General features: G+C 37.8%; 1 protein-coding gene across 3 annotated transcripts in view; it reads right to left on the reverse strand.

The window, feature by feature from the left end:
• Nucleotides 1–20376, reverse strand: part of LOC125454761 (apoptosis-stimulating of p53 protein 2-like) — an 81168-nt gene that overhangs the window by 42734 nt on the left and 18058 nt on the right. For all 3 annotated transcript variants that reach the window (XM_059648629.1, XM_059648628.1, XM_059648626.1), the window contains exons 4-8: nt 15577–15653; nt 11372–11473; nt 7886–8057; nt 3647–3828; nt 2505–2669 (exon numbers count right to left, since the gene is read on the reverse strand). In XM_059648629.1, coding sequence (XP_059504612.1) covers nt 2505–2669; nt 3647–3828; nt 7886–8057; nt 11372–11473; nt 15577–15653 — 698 coding nt within the window. The remainder of the gene's footprint in view (nt 1–2504; nt 2670–3646; nt 3829–7885; nt 8058–11371; nt 11474–15576; nt 15654–20376) is intronic.

Consider the following 20376-nt stretch of genomic DNA (forward strand, 5'->3'; position numbering starts at 1 on the left):
ACACTGAATGTAGGAATGAGGTTTCTCCTAACTTCAGAATCCAGGGCAAGTAGTCACGGTCTCAGATACACAGGTCATTTCAGGTTAAGATGAAATTTTTTCACTCGAGGGTGGTGAACCTGTGGAATTTGCTCCCCCAGAAAACAGTGGAGGTGACGTAATTGAATATGCTTAAGAAGAAACAGATTCAGAGGCTAAAAGCATCAAGTGTATGGGGAGAAGGCAGAAGTATGGCATTGAGACAGAGGATCATCCATGATTGTTTTGAATAGCGCTGAGAGCTGGTTGGGCTGAATGGCCTCATCCATTTTCTTGTCTCAATATTCGAATTAGAAAATTAAATATTAACCAGCGCTGGGGTCTCAGCTCAAAAGATGCTAACACCGTCAGGTCAGAAATAGCAGAGTAATGGCTCCCATAAATTTCATAATCTCCAAGATGTATTTTTCAGTGTTCCAAAAATCTCTCTCATATCAGTTATCTTTGTAGTTCTCTATTTAAAACAGATAATCCCATCAATAATAAATAAAAATGAGCCAAGTTTTAGATTTCTATACTCCCCAGGATGCTGCCTAACCCTGCCGGTGTTTCTAGCATTTCTGTTTATTCAGAAGCAAATTTACTTGTCTCTTATCTGCTCAATCTTACACATTGTCATTAATGACATCAAGTGAGTGGCAGAGGGGGAGGGAAAGAGTTGAAAATTATCTCTGAAACAGCATTTGAAACTGATCAACAGAATGCTCTATCATAATGACTGCAGGTGATCAATGATGAATATACCAATATAATAAGAATTAGATCAGAATTTACCATAAGACATTATGCAGGAAAGGAACCAACTTGGTGTTGGTGGCAGTGGCGGCAGGGGTAAGAAGGAAAAAACATCAAGAAAGAAAACTGTATAAGCTTATTTTGTTTCAGTGGTAGAAGGTGAATGCATATCTGTGAGTAAATGTGGTCTGTCTGTGAACAATAGTCATTTGAAAATTACTCATTATTTCTACATAGAAAAAAAGCAGTGACTTGAACGACTGACTTGGTTACTTACTCAAAAAAAATACAAGTTATTTTCTACCAACTATCCTATGCACGTAGTGAACTGCTGCTGGTGGACCATTGAGAATTTATGCATTTCCAAGTAATACACGCTTGCGTGGACACAATTATGTGCATTTGCTGTTTTACTTGAAAATTTTTCAACCTACCCCACTCATCAATATTCTAATGTAAAATGAAAGCTCTGTTGAACAAAAAATGCTGTCATGGAGTGGGAGAAAAGACCGTTGGAACATAAAAAAACGAAATATTATTTTTAGGAAGCTATCCACAGGATAGGAAAACAGAATAGGGGGCATTTACTGACCATGACTAGCAATGACCTAGATTAAAAGCAAACAGGAGAGATTGTAAATTGAGCTGCATTGAAGCAACAAGTAACATTTTTTCATTTATCTGTTCATGGAACATGGATGGCTAAGCCAACATCAACTGCCCATCCCTAACCACTCGGGATGGCAATGGTTAGGCCCCCCTGCCCAACCCCCGAAGGGGCAAAGCAGGGAGCTGATACTGACATTGCACATCATTGAATAGGAATAGAATTAAAACTGAGTACTTGCTGATGACATCAAGAAATGTCAGGTTTGTGGATAAGTAATAGCAGGTGTCGAGGGTGCACAACAATCTTTGGAAAGTTGGATTGGGAAATAGTAAAATAAAATTCAGGATGAACAGTCTAAAGGCAACAGACAAATGTAGGTGGTGTACAAAGCATGCCACAATAAAATAAATCATTTTAGCCTCCAAGATATACGACAACCATTTGAAGGCACTATCTTTTAATTAAGTGCATCAAATGCAAATATAGATCTTTCTGTGATCTTCATGATCCTTGCAAGTACTGACCATTTGAAGCATAGAAAATTTTGATCAAGTCCCCCAAAGACAATACAAGAGATGAGTAACAACATGCACAAAAAGAAAGGTGAACAGGCAGATCAGATCTCTCAGTGAAAATTTAGTGCTTGGAATGTATGTCAAAGCTGATAACTCTAAGGGTTTCAAGATTGTATTGCAGAGGCGAGAACAATAATCAGGAATAAGTAGCAAACACAGTGTCCAAATTCTGGATCTGCCAATTGCCAAAAATGGTCTTCTTGAGCCTGTACGGTACTCTCTTTTGGTATCAACATTAACATTTTGCAAATAACAAAAAATAGTGCATGCTGACCAGAAAGGTAAAGTGAAATGTGGAGGGACTCTAGGACTCAGTCTGGGGACTACCTATAATCACCTTCAACCTGGTCACGTTTAACACTGATGCTGTTGCAAATATAGAGCTGTTTGCCACTGAGACTGAACAGTAAGAGAATTAAGTAGCTGCAGGATGACTTTTGGGTGGTCCGTGCCATTTGAAAAATTCTGTACTAACATGGAAGATCTTTTGCAATGCAACACTATATTGCTACTAAGTTGCCAACCTAATGCAGACATAAACTTACTGGCACTTTCTCTTTTTGTTGTAACGCTGCCTTCTTTTTCCACAAGCGCTCACGCAGATCCCCAATACGTCTGTCCATTGATGCAACTTCAGAGTTCCGCTTGTTTAAGGACTCTCTTTGATGCTGAAGTTTTGCATTCTGTTCCTGGTTCAATTTATTTCTTGCCTGATTATGACACAGAAATAAGCAAGTTTTGCTTTCATCGAGTAAAAATAAATACAACAATTATGAATTCTAGTTTATTTCCAACTGTCTAGAAAAGCAAACAATCATTTTGCTGTTACTGTATTCAGCAAGATGTCTACAGAGTTTTAAAATTATTGCCCTCCATTTAAACACTAAATCTTCAGCACTGAAGCACAGCAATAAGTTAGTTGATTTCCTGAGGCACTGTACATAGGATAACAAAGCAAAGCAAAGACCATTTGCAGATCACAAAGGAATGGAGATCAAGAATTCATCAGCTAGAAAGCAGAGAAAGTGAAAAGGGAAGGAGACAGTACGTCCACTTCAAACTTCAACTCAGCAACAGAAGAGGTGGAACTGATTTCCTATCACCTTGCGACTACTTAGAACAGGAGGGTTTTTTTCACTTACTACCCATCAAATTCAACTCTGCAGAGGGAGAAGGAATAAGTTCCTGCCAACAAATTGCAACTCAGAGGCAGAGGAGGAATGAAGCTTTTCAAGGAGTTTGTATCATTATCATCAGAAATGAAGGCTGACAGCAGATAGGTCACATGGAGCAGAAACGGACTTTGCAGAAACTGAAGGGGTTGGGCGAGAAGATCAGTTCAAGATGGGAAACTAAGGGTGACTGAGAAAGTAATTAAAAAAGAAAGCCCTGCAGCCAACAAATAGCTTCAAAAACTTTAATGCCACTCATTTCAGCAAAGGGGGAATTCAGGGTCAATATTGTTGGTATTTTTAATCAATCTTTTCAGAAATGTCATGATAGACCTCTGAAGTTGATGGGCCTTGAACCTGGGGCTATTGGCTCAGGAGGTAGGGAAAATCAAATATTTTAAGGCTGTCACCTATAATGTAGTGAAAACAATACAATCAAAATGTGAGATCAAATTATTAACATTGTATCTAAGTTTCACAGATGTGGATTCTTAACATTTTCATGTATTAATTACCTGCAACTCTTTGTACAGTCTATCAAGCTCAACCACAACGGATTGGTTGTCATGATAACCATCAATCTTCCCACTTTTCAACATGTCTAGTTGCCTGGTGAGCTCCTCCACCTTTGCAACAGCAACCACTAATTCTCTCTGCTTCAGCTGGAAGAGACTATTCATCTGTTCAATCTCCTCAACTGCAAGAACAAAGTTTCAAGTATTTAATACCAGAATTAGTTGCCATTGTCTCAGGAATAAAAATTAAAAATTGCACCAAGCACATCTCTCCAAACACATTATTAAGCAAACTAATAATGCTTGCAAATGTATCTAATTTGAATCCTGAAAGCTAACTGGCTTCCCAACGAGCTTCAACGTCAACACAATCAAAGACAATTGTAGCCAGATTATGGAGGTCATAATGAAATATGATACTGAACTGAATTCAAAATCAGAGCTATTTAGGATAGAGAAGTAGTAGGAAAAAATCAAATTAAAGGGAGGGTACTTTATGGATGGGAGTTTGCTCGCTGAGCTGGAAGGTTCGTTTTCAGACGTTTCGTCACCATTCTAGGTAACATCATCAGTGAGCCTCCGACGAAGCGCTGGTGTTATGTCCCGCTTTCTATTTATCTAGAGGGTACTTTAGCTAACACAAGGCATTTAGAGGGAGGTCAACAGCATTCAAAGAGACATTTAAATATTGAATAAGCCAATCAAGTTCTGCAGCCCTCAGACAATTTTGCAAACCTCCACTAAGTAGCAGAAGCAAATTTAATACTGACTTTTAAACACTATTTGGACAAATATTTCAAAAAGGCCAATGTCACTGGACTGTAGGGAAAACAGGAAAGGGATAAATGAGATTTTTTTCCAAAGAGGGAGCACAGACATAAGAGAGATGTGTGTGCCTATGATTTTTGAAGCCAAACTCTGAATGAACATAAAACAGACTATGACATAAATGGAGACTAATGAATACACAATCATTAATAAATAAATAAACATAAAAGAAATGACTGAAGAATGAAAAAATGTTTGTGATGAGCTTTATTTGAACAAAGCTTCGTGACGTAAAAATAGAGTAGCACAATTCTGGAAGTAATAAAGATACCCTACAGACGCAAAAGTACCATTTTAAATTTAACTGAAAATTCGATATTGATTTCAAATCGAAGGACAGCTTGGAGACCTGGGACCACATGTAAACTAACATTTACTCCAATGTGCCGAAAGGTCCGATGTTACTTTTTTCTCTTAAATATTTGAACTGTTAATCAAATATTTTACCCAAGCAACCTGCAAGTTCCAACTGTCAACAACAATCAGAATTATACTAATTCTGACCAACTGCTATGAAAACAAAATCCTCCAACAGGTAGGTAAATAATAAAGAAATATTACATGATCAGAATCCCTAAATTAAGGTGCTTTCTACTTCTTGGCCTGCTACTTGCATCAGTATACTATTTTGTGTAACTCTTCTGCCTTGCCTTATGCACGTATTATTACATGGAACACAGCAGAAGATATGAACTGTGGGGCTTTGGATTTTATGATGTTTAAAGAAAAAGAATAAAATGTCGGGAGAAATTTGTAAATAAAGTGATGAAGTGAGTGATTAGGGTCTCACAGTGGGGCATAACTGGGCAATGCTTCAGAGGAAAAATAAACCAGTATTGGGAAAGAGACTGAAAAACTGGACTTAAAGTTTAAGAGAATGCCCATGTTGGGAACTACTGGATTTAGCCCAAGAAGGAAGACAACATTGAATTAAAGGAATGAAACAAGCAGCATGCAGGGCTTAAAGCATTTGGCCAATTTAAAGTAGAAGAAAATACTAGATCTTGGAGGAATTGATGTCACGTAAGCATTTTAAAACAAAAGCACAGTCTTGGATTTAGTCATGAAAATTTAGTCATCAGCTGCCATCAGCACACCAGATTCTTTACCCAAGGAAATGTCACTAAGAGATCTAACAGACATGAATAAGGGCGTGGACAAGGATGGCATTGCAGAAAGTGGTGCCAGAATATAGAAGTGTGCAGGAAGAACCCAATTGAGAATTTTCATTAATTGTAATAATTGCACCAATTTCTCCCATTGCTGTTATTAGAGTAATAGAGCATTGCAACAGGTCCTTCAGCCCAAGTTGTGTGATGGAATTGGATATCAGGAAGTAGTGGTGAAGTTAGGTATGCCATGTGAAGCAACCATATATTCAAGGACATTAAAGACAAGATGAAAATAAAGATGGTTAACATGATTAACAGAAGTCAAGTGAGAGTTTTTAACACATCAATTAGCAATTGATAACAAATGCTGAAGTGGATAGAATCAATTCTCAGCAACATGGATAGGCTGTCAGCTAATAAGAGCAATTAGACATCGTAAGCTAAGTTGAAGGGGAATTTTGGAAGTTCAGATGGTGACCTTCGAAGTGGAGATAAGGTTGAAGTGGATGGTGAAAATATCAAAACATCAGATGCATGAAACAGAAGGCAGTTATCATATGACGGACTTAATTTGCCTTGGAGCCAATGTGCTTCACACGAATATCAGAAATGAAGAAAGTTTAAAGGAAGTGGTTGTTTTATGTGAATCAGTCTGTTATTGTTCTTGGATCTGCAGAACATGACCTTTGGATAACGTTGAGCTGTCTAGTTACTCAAGAGGTTCAGTGCATGCTGACTGGCATGTCAAGAGCACGGAATTCCAGTTTAACAGGTCAGTGCTATGCACAGACCTTATCAGTTTGTGAACTGAGAAAACAACATTAGAGGCAGCACTGCCATTAGGTTGGAGGAAGGTTCAAATGTCACTGCAACCATTAACTGGAATCATTCATTCTTTCACAATATCGGAAAAACAGACAGGACTGGTAAGGAGATTATGTACAAGCAATCGTGTAACATTGGAATAATTATCACTCACCAAGTCGATTCTTAAATTCTCTATTTAAAGACTGCCAGGCTTGTCTCAAATTATAGATTGTTTCAAATCAATGATTTGATTACGTACAATCAAAAATGGCTTTACAAAAAGTTATCCTTGTTCCAAAACAGTTAATTGTTTCCAAGAATCTATTTACATGCAAATTTATTATTCTTGAGGGTGAAACATAAAGGCTTCATTGTGAAATCAGTAACCAAGAAGTAATACTATCTTTTAAAATACACAGAGCTAGCAGAACAATTTGTTAAATGCCTCCCGACTCAGATCTAATACAGAATCAATGGCTTGAAGCAAGACAATGATGTCATATTCTGACCTGTGACAGAAAAATCAGATTGTTGGTTTTGGTTCATCAATACAAGAATTTTCATGACAAGCTGGATTGTATTGTAAAGATCGCCAAGGCTATTATTCATGATTAATTGTTACTTACATTATAGTTGAGGAACAAATGCAGTCAGTGTTAGAGTACAGAGTTCTAACTCTTATGGATCACAAACTGAAGGATTTTGATGAGATACTAATCACTCCACAAAACAATTAAATATAACTAATTGCAAGAAAAAAAGCAAAAATGGCACATAGAAGTTATCAAGCAAAATAGAAGACAAATGTATTAAACACAAAGGACAGACAATAACTTTGAAGGCAACACAAACTAACATAACATGCAAAAAAGATTATTTTCACTAAGTTGACTGATCAACAGTGTGCTTCCAGTATTTTCTAATTTTGTTTCTTAAACAAAATCTATAAAATTGCTCATTTACAGCCACCATTTTAGTTTGAATTCGAGGAACTGGCTCCTGGTGGCCTCAAAAGCTCATTGTAACTCCCCAATCTAGACAGACAACTTGTACATCTAGCAGAAAAGCGCAGCAAAATCCCAGAAATAGGTTCAACAATATCCCAAGCTAAAAGATTAGTATAGAATAAACAAAATGAATTAGGTATTTTAAGAACTGGAAACCTGCTTACAAGAACACTCTAAATTTAGTTACACCAAATTAACTAAACATCTCAAAATATTGTTTCGAAAGATTTCTGTAGGATTCAGTCAAGACTAGGGATTCTGAGGGTGAGTAAATGAAAAACAAAGTTAGTTAGAGCAACTTTTATTAGTTTTAAGAAATAGGGAAAAAAGTTCAAACCCTGCCCTGAAACTGAAGCCACCAGACTATGTTCATTTTTATTTGAGTTTTCCAATACAGATCACAAGGAAATTGAAGGCTGCACGGGGAAAAATTTTTAAAAAAAACTTGACCAGTGAAGTGGGATGCCTTAATAATTATGACTTACCCAGCTTCCCATTGCTAAGTCGGTTTTGTTCCACTTGCCCTTTAAGAGACCTTACGGTCTTCAATTTGGCTTCCTGGCACTCAGCAATCTCACGAAGTTTTTGTAGCTTCTCTTGCTCTGCTGCCTGTTGCTCTCGATGGTCCTGCTGTTTCAGGTATCTCAGATGCTGTTCCTAAAAATCCAGTGTGGAAAGAAAGAAAATAAACAGATATTACATGCAAGCAGCTAAAATATCAGACTTGTGTTTGGAGGCAAACTTAGGGAACAGAACACTTGATTTGAGAACATCAAACTGCTATATCAAACAGCCTCCTCCTTCTGTGACAGGAGACAATTTAAGATCAAAGAAACATTCAAGAACTAAGAACACAAGAAATAGGAGGGCTAGATTATACAGTGTCAAGTCTGCTCTGCCATTCATTTTCATCAGAGCTGATCTCAGATTTCAACTCCTCTTGCTTGCCTATTCTTCATATCCCTCAATTCTTAGAGATTGAAGATGCATCAATCTAATCTTTCAAAGCTCTTAATGATGGTATATCTACAACCTTCAGGTAGAGAAAAACTACGAAGATCCAAAACCCTTTGAATGAATTCATTTCTCAACAAGTCTTAATTTCTCAACTTCTGATCTAGAGACTGCTTCCTAATGTTTTAGGCTTCATAATCCGTGGAAATAATCTCTCAGCATTTACCCCATCAAATCCCTTCAGAATTATTTCAATTTCAACTAGATTACTCTCATTGTTCTAAAATCCAACTGTAGAGACCCAATTTCCTCAGCCTTTTATCACAGGACTATACCCTCTACCCAAGGATTATTTCACCAAAGTTTATATTCTATTTTAGTAGACCATAATATTTGTAAATGACTACTGCTACTATTGAAAGACATTGAATTCTTCTTTAATGCATTATTCATGGACAAATTGTACAAACATATTAGGTGCTCATCCACTGATATCAGTAGGAATAATTTCCAGGCTCTGAAGTGGTTGCCACACAATCTCAATGCAAGTAATTTTCTGTAATCTGCTAACAAACACAGGTTCTTTATTCAGAGAGTAGTAAGGGTGTGGAATGCCCTACCTGCAACAGGAGTAGACTCGCCAAGTTTAAGGGCATTACATATGTATAATAACGGAATAGTGTAAGTTAGATGGGCTTCAGTTTGGTTTCACAGGTCAGCACAACATCGAAGGCGGAAGGCCCTGTACTGCGCTGTAGAGTTCTATGTCCTATGATTCTCTCTGGTCTCAAAAGATTATTGTAAACACAAGAATGAAATTGGGAAAGAAATGCTCTCTTGGTAAGACCAGAGACATGCTTAATGACTTGACTGGTAAGGAACATAACAAATATCAGACACACTGATCAATTTTCCACAAAAAGTTGTAATGGTAGTGTTAGTATAGCGCCCTCCATTGGACAAGTAATACAATTTCAACCGACTCAAAAGATCTGTTAGCATTTAAAATGCAACCAACCAGAATTTTAAGATTATCAAAGTTTGTAGATGACAAATTTTGCAAGTCTTGTAAACAATGTGGAGGACAGGATAGATTTCAATCTAAAACAAGGAGCTTGACAGAATGGGGAGACAGATGGAGATTCAATTTAATGTAGAAAATTGTGTCAAGTGATAGATGCTGTAGGAAGAATGAGAAAGGCAATTCTAAAAAGGTTTTAGGAGCAGAAAGACTTAGGAGCACACATACTGAAATTTATGAAAGTGAAAGACAGGCTTACAAGTAATTTGTGAGGCATATGGGATCCTGTATTTTGTAAATCAAGGCATAGAGTACAAAAGGAAATAAGGTGAAAATTAACTCCACTAAATATGAAAGCAAACTTTTACAAAACACCAGATAGGCCCCATTCAATTACGTCAAATTCAGGGCATCACAATTTAAGGAGGGATGTGAAGGCACTGGAAAGAATGCAAAAAACAACTTTATAGGAATGATTCCAAGAACGATAGGATTCAACTACATGCATAGATTGGTCACACTGGGGCTGCTTCCAGAATGGAAAAATTGAAAGAAAATGTGATAAAACCATTTAAAATAATGAGGTCAGGACAGACTAAGCAGGCACGAACGAAGGGTTCATAACCACAGCTATCAAGTTCATATGATCAGCAAAAGAACTACAGGTGACATTAGCAAAATTTTTACTTTAATTCAATAACTGTTGAGGATCTGGAATGCATTGCCCGAGACTGCTGTGGTGCTGTATTCAATTAGGGCTTCCAGAAGGGAATTGTATTAATTATCTGAAGTGAAAAAAAATTGCAGGCGTACATGGAAAAGCCAGAGGAGTTGGACTAGTGGGTAGGGACTAGTGGTCAACAGGCCTCCTTCTGAGCAATAACCATTTTATGATTCTCCTGATTTCAGAACACTAAAACTGAACCATTTTAAGAAATATTTTAACAAGAATGTGGAAAATCACACAGTGCATTCACACCATCTGATCATTCAGCCACAAATCAAACATGCAACAAATGGCACAAACAACAAGAGATTTTTAAACCATTCCAAGATTCCCTAACTATTCTTGCTTCCTTTTATTTTCTGTAAGCGTGAATATTCACTAACTTTCATAGCACCAAACATCTCAAAGAAATTTCAGAGGGAATGGAGTACCTAAGCAGGAAGATTTTGCTAAACAAAAAGGTAATTGTCAAATCGCGGCTGAAACATTGAAGTGTTTTGAGCCACTAATTTAACGAAAAATATGCTGGGATCAGAGGTAGTTCACAGAAAATTCACAATGCTGGCAAAAGAAATGGATCGTGTTATGAGGAGAGGTCAAGTAGATTGGACCTCTGCTCATCCGAATATACCAGATTGAAAGGCTACCTTTGTGAAACATACAGGTAGGAAAACTGAGTTGAAGATTCTCAGATCAACTATGATTTCATTGAATGGCTGACCAGACTTGATGGGCTAAAATGGCTTACCCCTGTGTCTTAAGACAGAAAAAGCTGCAGCAACAGTGGAAAAATATGAATGCTTTTACCAACAAGCAAATATATTGAAGTCACCTATGACACAAGTCAAGGAAACAGTGGATGCCTCTGAGGCAAGTAACTGTGGTTCAGGACAAAAGGAGAATCACAAAGTCTTAGATGAAGCCAGGTATGAAGTGGAAAATGAATAATCAAGACATTAAAAAGTATCCATCCAAAGGCAACATAACTGAAATGCAACCAGTGCAAACCGAAGAAAATTTAAATGCTGTCATTATAGTAAGGTATCAAGACGAAATCAGGAACAAAAACAAAGTGGCTGGAAAAGCTCAGAAGGTCTGGCAGCATCTGTGAATTTCAAAACATTGTTATTGTTTCGGGTCCAGTGCCCCTTCCTCAGAACAGAGACGAAATTAGGTACGTTTTCATATGGAAGTGAGGCAAAAAAAATAGATAAAGGTCATTTTGGACTGTTCTCATCTGGCTTTAAAATAATGAATATGTACATGTACCTTTGTTGCCAACAGTTGCTGCTGCGAATCGATTTGCTGTTGCTGCCGAGTTGCCATTTCTTGCAGTTCAGCAAGCGTCATGTCCATACGTGGCCCACTAACCTGCAAAGCATGAAGACAGTAGTGCCTTAGATCAAAATTCCAACTTGGCTCAGTGTACATTTTTAACAATACCACTCAATTCATTAATCCTGGGTTTTCCCACCACTCTTTCCTGTTTGTAGTTCATATTACTCAGGGTCATAAAGTCTTAGAGTCTGTTTCCATGCTGACCATAATCCCAAACTAAACTGGACCCACTTGCTTGCGGTTGGCCCACATACACCTAAACATGTCTTATGCATGTACTTATCCGAACGTCTTTTTAATGTTTTAGTTGTACCCACACCCACCACTTCCTCTGCAAGTTCATTCCACATACAAACCATTCTGTGTGAACAAAAATGGCCCTCATATCTTTTTTAAAATCTTTCTCCTTCCACCTTAAGAATATGACCCTTAGGTCTTGAAAGCCCCCTTGGGGGTGGGTGTGTGTGTGTGTGTGTGTGTGTGTGTGTGTGTGTGTGTGTGTGTGTGTGTGTGTGTGTGTGTGTGTGTGTGTGTGGGGGAGATAAAATTCTTGGCTATTCACCTTACATTTACCCCTCATGATTTTATAAAACTCTATAAAGGTCACCCCTCAGCCTCTTACGCTCCAGTGAAAACGTCCCAGTCTATCCAGCCTCTTCTTGTAACTCAAATCTGCCGTTCTCAGCAACATCCTGGTAAATCTTTTCTGAACTGTCTTCAGACTAATAATATCCTTTCTATAACAAGGTGACCAGAACTGGACACAGTACTCCAGAACAGGCCTCACCAACATCCTGTACAAACGCAGCATGACGTCCCAACTACTATACTCAAAAGGTCTGAGCAACGAAGGCAAGAATGCTTAATACCCTCTTAAGTATTCTGTCCAAGCAAATTTCAAAGAATTATGTACCTGAACCCTTATGTCTCTCTGTTCTACAACACCCGAGGCCCTACTCTGCTTTCTCCATTTCTTACTTTTATAACAGGGAAGTATTGTCCAGCTCTTGTCAACTTCTCACAAAATGAACAAAGCCAATAATAAATATGTTTGCATACATGCACTTATTCATATTCCTTTATGCCGCATTTTTTTAAATTAACTTGAAACTGATTTGATTGTCTTTCTTTTTTAATTAGAAACAGAAGTCTTTGGTTTCAAACTATTGTTCTCCACATGAACTTTGAGGGGATGCAATATTCTTCCCTGAAGTATTTTTGTTCGCCTTCTTCAACTGATTGAATAGCTGTGCTAATAAATGTTTTATGCAATTACATTTACCCATGAAACCTCCGTCATGTCACAATGCCATGTCCCCTCATTCATGGGCCATTGACCACTGATCTAACTGTTTACTTTCAATACAAAGTCTATGGCTTCTGTATAATTTAAAAATCCAATTGCTTACATTTTTCAACCGTTTAGATGGTGAGTTCTGGATATTTCTGTCATTACTCCTTCAAAATGGGCCACCAAGTCTGGATACAGCGTGGGCACAGAAATCCTGAAATCTGCTGCTCTGTGCCCATCCCACCACCAGTAATCAATAAAATGAGATGATTTGGCAATAACTTCCCCTTCTCAGTTCTGTATCACTGTCAGAGACTCCAAACATCAAACCTCATTTGCTGAGGTAAAACTGTCAATTTTATTTTAATCTGATTCATTGATAACTAACAGATTTGAAAATGTCATGTTTGTGGAGTCTTCTTAAATGTCTCCATATTGGATTAAATTGTTAGATTTTTTAAATTTGAAAATATTTGTGTTTTACAATTTCTTTTAAAATATTTTCTCCTGTACTTCTGACTGATGCGCATGTCGCAAATTTTAATTTACTCCAGAAAATTTTTCAAAAGCAACAGTTTCCTGCTTGGCTGTGAATGAGAATTCTTTAATGTGACTGCCTGCTTGGACAGCACAATGACATAACTGCAACTCCATGATCCCAATTAAAGAGCACAATCAGCCACTGTACAAGGCAAAAGGAAAAAGGTAAAACTGTCAAAATGATTGTTCAATCTCAAGGAGGAAAAAGATATATTCCTTAAGATGTCAAGGAATCAAAAGATATGACAATGAGGCAGACTACACTGAATGGTGGAGCAGGAGCTGGATTGTAGGCCCAAATGGCCTCCTCCTGGTAATATTTGTTTTGTTTTTATGTTTCTATATTTTCAAACAAAAAACGCTCTTTGAAGTCAGCAGCCAATGCCCTTACATTGCTGCAAAATTTAGGCTAATATTCAGATTATTCCGCTTGTAATTAATATAAAGAAGTCAAAAATGGAAAAGTCACAGGCAACAAGCAAAGAATGATATACTGGTGAACAGAAGATATGAGTAAAACAATGGATGAGTGAAACCTAAGGCAATGGAGCAATATTTAAGAAAGTTAAAATGCATGCATAACATCGCACAAAGGAACATGAACTGAGACAATTACAACAAATACTTTTCTAGGACATCTCATTAACAGGTCTTTACAGGTCACTGTTGCTGGATCTGGCTCGGAGTAATAAGTAATAGGTAAATTCAATTCAAAAACCGTATTAACAGACTGGGTTCAGGCATACTTTCGAAAGGTGAGGAAATAGCTGGCTGAGGTAAGGTGGTGACAAGTACATTGGTGAGTCAGGAATGAGGAAAAACATGTACGTCATTTAGCCCTTAGAGCCTGCTCCATTATTAAATAAGATGGTAGCTGATCCGATTTTAACCTCATCTGTACATACCCCTGATAATATTTCATTCCCTTGGTCATCAAGGATCATCTACCTCCACCTAAAATATTTCAAGATTCTACAGCGAAAGCCTTCTCAGGATAGGAAGGCTTAATAATTTTCAGATTGCCAAATGTTCCCCTTCAATCATTCACTTCCACACAGCTTCCTACAAGTATGAAATTTTCTGGTATTCTGATCCATGCCAGTAAACAGGACACTGACAAAACTGATTCATTTTCCATGTGAACTTCAATGTTGTTGAGAAGTGCTATGTTACAACAGAGACAAACAAGCCCACAGATTCTTCACATCATTTTCACAAAGATGATGCTTTAAAAACCCAATGAAACAATGAGAAAGTTTTGTACTTCACTGCAGGGTTTGCAACAACAAACCTATTCCAATGTCCTCACCATTTTAGCTTAATGTAGAAACAACAAATATAATCACTGCTTTTAAATAGGGGGATGTAATATTGAATCAGATACATTAACACGTTAATTGGTTTGGACAACAGCAAAATTGTTTTGATTTTTTTCATTGTGTTTAGAAAAATCACTTCAGCATCAGCATGGGGATAATGCCACTTTAATGATATCAGGATGTCACGAAGTGATTGATTTGTAATCTATAGGTAAGCATCCTCTCAATAATGACATTTAGTGGACAAATTGCTGTACTTTATGGATATTGACTGAAGTTTCAGTTTTGGGTTCAATTTCCTCCAGTTTATTGACGACCCTCAAACAGATTCTTTAGATTGTTACCAAATTACACCGCCAAGTAATGGACTTTGTCTTAAAAACAGAAAGCATGCTGTGAGAATTGTCATTATCATCCTACTGCATTGGCTGATTTGGCGCAATGCTGACGGATCGCAGTGCCAATTATAAAGCTGCTTCTTCTACTAAAAAGAACAATAACTATACAATCAGCCAGGATATGGAACCTCTATAAAAAGGTCACAAGGAGTTTGCACGAATTATTACTTTTATACCTTTATTGTCTGAGCTGAAATTGCTCTGCAAGTTACAAGTGAATTGGTACATCTCAAATCTAAACGTTAATCTAACTTCAACACAAATACTTTTCAATTAATTTTTAAAATCAGAAATAAGATTACCCTTTCCATTTTTCTTCAATTTTAACTTCTCTGCTTCTATTCTACATTGGAAAGTCTGACGGACCAAATAAGGAGACAGATTTCATTTCTTTCAATTCTTGGAGACGAATATATTGTGCTGACAAAATATACACTGAGGAAAACCTTCAGGAAAGCAAAGTCAGTTTATGTTGGCAGGCAGGGTGGGGGCAATTGGAGTAGGAAAATCAAGAAAACTTAGAATCATGATACCACAAAAACAAACAAACGTTAAATCTTATAAAAATGAACATTTGACTCTACTTACACCATTTTCCACCTGTCTATCCATAATACCCTGGACTCGATTTCTCTTCAGCGTTGGATCCTGGAATCTCAAACAGCCTACGGGAAAAAATAGTTTCAGCATAAATACAGTCACATTGAATAACCAAATTCATGGTGTTCAGCAGGTTTAATTTCTGACTCCACCCAGAAACAATTGTCTGGCAGATGCAAAGTTTCGTTGTTGAACAACATTTTGTTCCCGATGAAATCTAACTAGATCTGGGCGAGGGTGGATGATTGCACTCAAAGTAAAATCTCAAAATTCACAGCAAACTGAAAAAAAAAGCGAGGTATAAATCTTTATTTATTCACTTGTGGGACATGGGCACTGCTAGCTGACCAGTAATTATTGTGCATCCCTAATTGCCCCTGAGAAGGTGATGTGAACTGCATTCTCAATCCCTGCAGTTCATGCGCTACAGGTTTATTCCAAATCCATTAAACGAATCTAGCTCCGTCACTAGCTACCCCGCTCTGGGTCCTCACCACTTACATCTCCAGTCTTATGTAGATGTGTTGAGTGTTTGAATGCTTTTATTTCAAAAATATAGTAGCTTCTAAAGATATTTTTAGAGACAGTCACTGAAGCAGCTTGGTTCTGTATAGTCTTGATACATTGAAAACAAACACGGAGTTTGACTCTCTCGACAGTTCCCACAACCCAAAAGGCATTTCTGACTTATGCAACATGTTATTTACACATATTTACACACATACTGGTAAGGTCCAATAACTAAATGGACCCCCACTGTAATTTAGCCAAAAAACCTTCAATGGCGGTCTTTCCATTGAGGCAGAAAGAAATGCTCTGGGTTTTTTTGTTCTCCATTCTTGAAGACTGCACAGAATCAAAGCGCTTTAGTCCCTATGTCTGTATAAGGAGATTACAAAGTATGTTTTTGAAATTTTAAAAAAATCCCTCCAAGGAAAGACCATCTACTTAGTAGATGATTATTCTCAACAGTTCTCCAAGATATCCACCACCAAATACAGCCTTAAAAAAAAACTGTTGAGTTTACTGTACAAGGAAAAAATCAATAACCCTTTATAGGGTTGACAGCACCTATGGCTCAGAACTAGTCAAACCATTATTTAAGTTGATCCAATAGAACATCCATCAATTTAGGAAGAATACCACTCTTGTACTGCCCACCAACAGTATGACTCCTCCAGCTAAGAACAATTATTAGCCTATTCCTAATAAGCAAACCAATAAAAGGAATTGTTAGTGCTATAGTACCGGTTGCTCATCAATAAAGCACTCATGAACAGTCAGTTGGACTTGACCAGTTCCACACAGTGCAGTGTCTTCTCAGCTGTGATCTAAACATGAATAGATCAAGAAGAACAGAAAGCAAAAAACAGAATTTTGAAATGAAGAATCAAGCACAACAGCAGCATTCGACTTGGAGAAGAGGGTTTAATTTACATCATTGTTCTTTGTATTTGGGTTTAAGCTGAACAATGTGAAGTGCCTTACTAAGACGTTACACTGAAGTAAAAATAAAACAGCAGAACTCAGACATTTAAGAGCTAAAGAAATCATAAATATGAACGGACAAATCAGCAATTTATCAAAATCTTTGTCATACAGCACGATTCAACCAGGAATTTATTATACAAAGTAGGTACACCTGTGGAAAGACCAGCTTCTTGCATTCAGCTCTTGTAAAAACTGTTTTGAGTGGACAGTCTAAGGGCAGACTTTTAAATTATTCATCAATGAATCCAGCTTTTTGCTATGCATCAAGTGGGGGAATGAAAACTGGATAAGCTGAAGAAAAAAAGTTGAACCTGAGGGGAATTTTGTGCATTAGAATGGTGAACATTCTCTATTGTGCTCATCTCAGTAGTCAGAAATAGTATTGTTTACTTTACTATTATCATTAGCCATCCTATTGTAACATTAATATGGACCCTCGTAAGGATGGTCTGAAGAACTTGCTTTTTCCTTGAAAGGAGGCCTGAACAGAACCCATCGACCACCATCCCCCTTAGCTTTGTTGACCTTGCACTAATTTTAATAATTTGTTTTTCAGTCATCTACCCTAGAGATGTTGCGAAATATTAGTAGCTCAGGTGAATTGGTTGGCTGTTGGTTTGTTCGCCGAACTTGGCAAATGAATTGCAAACGTTTCATCTCCAGTCAAGAAGACATGTGCGTAGGTGGGTGATTCCTCTGGTGCTCGCTTTTATATAGGTTGCCTAAGAGTAGTTAATGTTCTTGATTTTGATTGGTAGATATTTTAGTAACCTAAATCAAGTTTGTGTTATGGTTCGTCAAGTCACCATTTGATTGGCTGTTTGGAGGTTGTTTGAATAGTTTCTGTGCACCTTGGGTTCATGGCGTTTGGTCTCTTCTGCGGTTCCCCCGAGTTAGTTGTTCCCTTGTCCGTCACGGTTGGTAGGCTGGCGACTTGACAAACCATAACACAAACTTGATTTAGGTTACTAATATATCTACCAATCAGATGCGAGAATATTAACTACTAAAATTCCTACCAATCAAAATCGAGAACATTAACTACTCTTAGGCAACCTATACAAAGGCGAGCACCAGAGGAATCACCCACCGACACACTGATGATGTCTTCTCGACTGGAGACAAAACGTTTGCAATTCATTTGCCAAACTCAGCGAACAAACCAACAGCCAGTCATCTACTCTTTCCAGGCTAAAAGGTGTGGTCCTAGTTATGCCAGCCTCTTTGTAGGGTCTGTGAAACTGTCTTTGTTCCAGTGCTACTCAAGCTTCCACCCACAAGTCCTTCGCTGGTACAATGATATCATCAGCCCTGCTTTGCTCTCATTCGAAGCTGGAAAAATTAATCAGTTTTACTGCCAACTTCCAATGTTACTTTATGGTCACCTGGTCCATTTCTGATTCTTCCCTTCCTTTTCTTGACTTCACTGTTTCTATTTCTGGGGATAGGCTGTCTGCGAATATCCATTGCAAACTCACTGATTCCCATAGCTACCTTGATTACAGTTCCTCAAACTCTTATTCCTGCAAGAATTACATTCTGTTCTCCCAGTTTCCCTGATTCTATTGCTACTGATTTAACAATACCACCCTCCATGGGTGGCATGCCCTCCCACCCACCCCAACCCAACCACAGCTGACAGGACTCTCAGTTGTGTTTGACCCACTGTCTACACTTCTGCCCTGACCCCTTCTGCTACCTTACAAAACAGTGGGATTCAAGCTTGTCCTCACTTCTCATCCTGCCAATCTTGGTCAAAACATGATCTTCTACATCTCCAGGGTGCCACCAACAAAATCATTTTCCCCTCTCATCCACTGTCTGTTCTCCCCTAGATCCATTTCCTCCAGGGCACTCTCGTCGACTTCTTCACTTCCAACAATCCCTCACTCCTCCCACACAATCAGATAAAGCGTGACGCTGTTTTTTTTTTAACCACCTCCTCATCCCAAACACTTTCCAGATAAGGCAGTGATTTACTGGTACTCCTTTCATTCTATGATTGTCTGCTGTATTCACTGCACACAACATAGTCTTCTTTATATTGTCAAGACTAAAACATACAACACCTCCACTCTGTCCCCAAGAATGATCCCAGCCTTTCAACTGCTTGGCACTGCAACAAACCATCTTTCCCTGTGCTGACATTTCCATCCTAGGCCTGCTACAGTGTTCCAATGAAGCTTAATAAAATCTTGAGAAAGGGCACCTCTTTTTACACTTAGCCACTTTAGAGCACTTCAGGTCTCAACAGTTCAACAATTTCAAAACACAAACTATCCATCGTTCATGCCCACACACACACAAAGTAGTTATTGACTACAGCCTCTTTATTCATTCATGGGTTATGGGTGTTACTGGCTAGGCAGCCTTTATTGCCCATGAATGAATAGATGGACTACAGGCAATAACTGCACAACCACCAGTCTCTGATACTAGTTTGTGTTGTGAATGTTGCAAACGACGAGGGGTCAGGCCATGTATGGACTTGTAGAATTATGTTAACTAAGTTCTTTACAAAAAAACTTTTAAATTTTAAGTACAAATATTTATATCCATGATAGAAAGAAATATTACTTAAGACGCTAGGGCAATCAGTGTCAAATAATTCAATGAAATTAATTGAAAATCCTTATTATCCCAAATATCTTTCCTTGGCCTTGATCTAGTTTAGCTTGTTTCCATCTCAACTTAGTATTGTTTTTTGCCAACTTCAATCTTCTGGTGCAAGCTTCTTGTGTATATTATCTTTTCTATTACTTTTTGTTACAAGCTCATTCTTGCCCACAGTAGCACTACAATTGATATTATGCCATTTCAAACGGCAGTTAACAGTCAACCATATTTCTGTCATCTGCAGTCATTGGTAAGTGCAGCAAAACCTCATCAGTGAATGAGATGCAATTTTAGAATTTGCACTGGTATACTACTCAAGTTGTATGTTAGACTTTCATATCCACATCTTGTAACTCGACTGAGAAGAGTTCTGAACACCGTCTACCATTTGAGTATAAACTTCAAAATTACTCTCACACCTGAATTCTGAAATAAACTGCTAGTTAAAATTCTCAAAACTGGAATCCATATCAAAGTGGAACCAATTTCACCCCAGACATCAGTTCTCACTGCTACATTTCTAAATTCAAGAATAAATATGAATCACCCTACTAAAGTCATGCTTGTGCCAACGATCCTATAAAAAAATTACTTGTACTTCTCAACTAACTACAATAGTTCTTTAGTCATCTGTAAAAACTGTCATCTGTTGTAATGATCGTGAAAATTCCACTTTAAAAA

Source organism: Stegostoma tigrinum, chromosome 9 (genome assembly GCF_030684315.1).
Source record: "Stegostoma tigrinum isolate sSteTig4 chromosome 9, sSteTig4.hap1, whole genome shotgun sequence".
Taxonomy (NCBI): domain Eukaryota; kingdom Metazoa; phylum Chordata; class Chondrichthyes; order Orectolobiformes; family Stegostomatidae; genus Stegostoma; species Stegostoma tigrinum.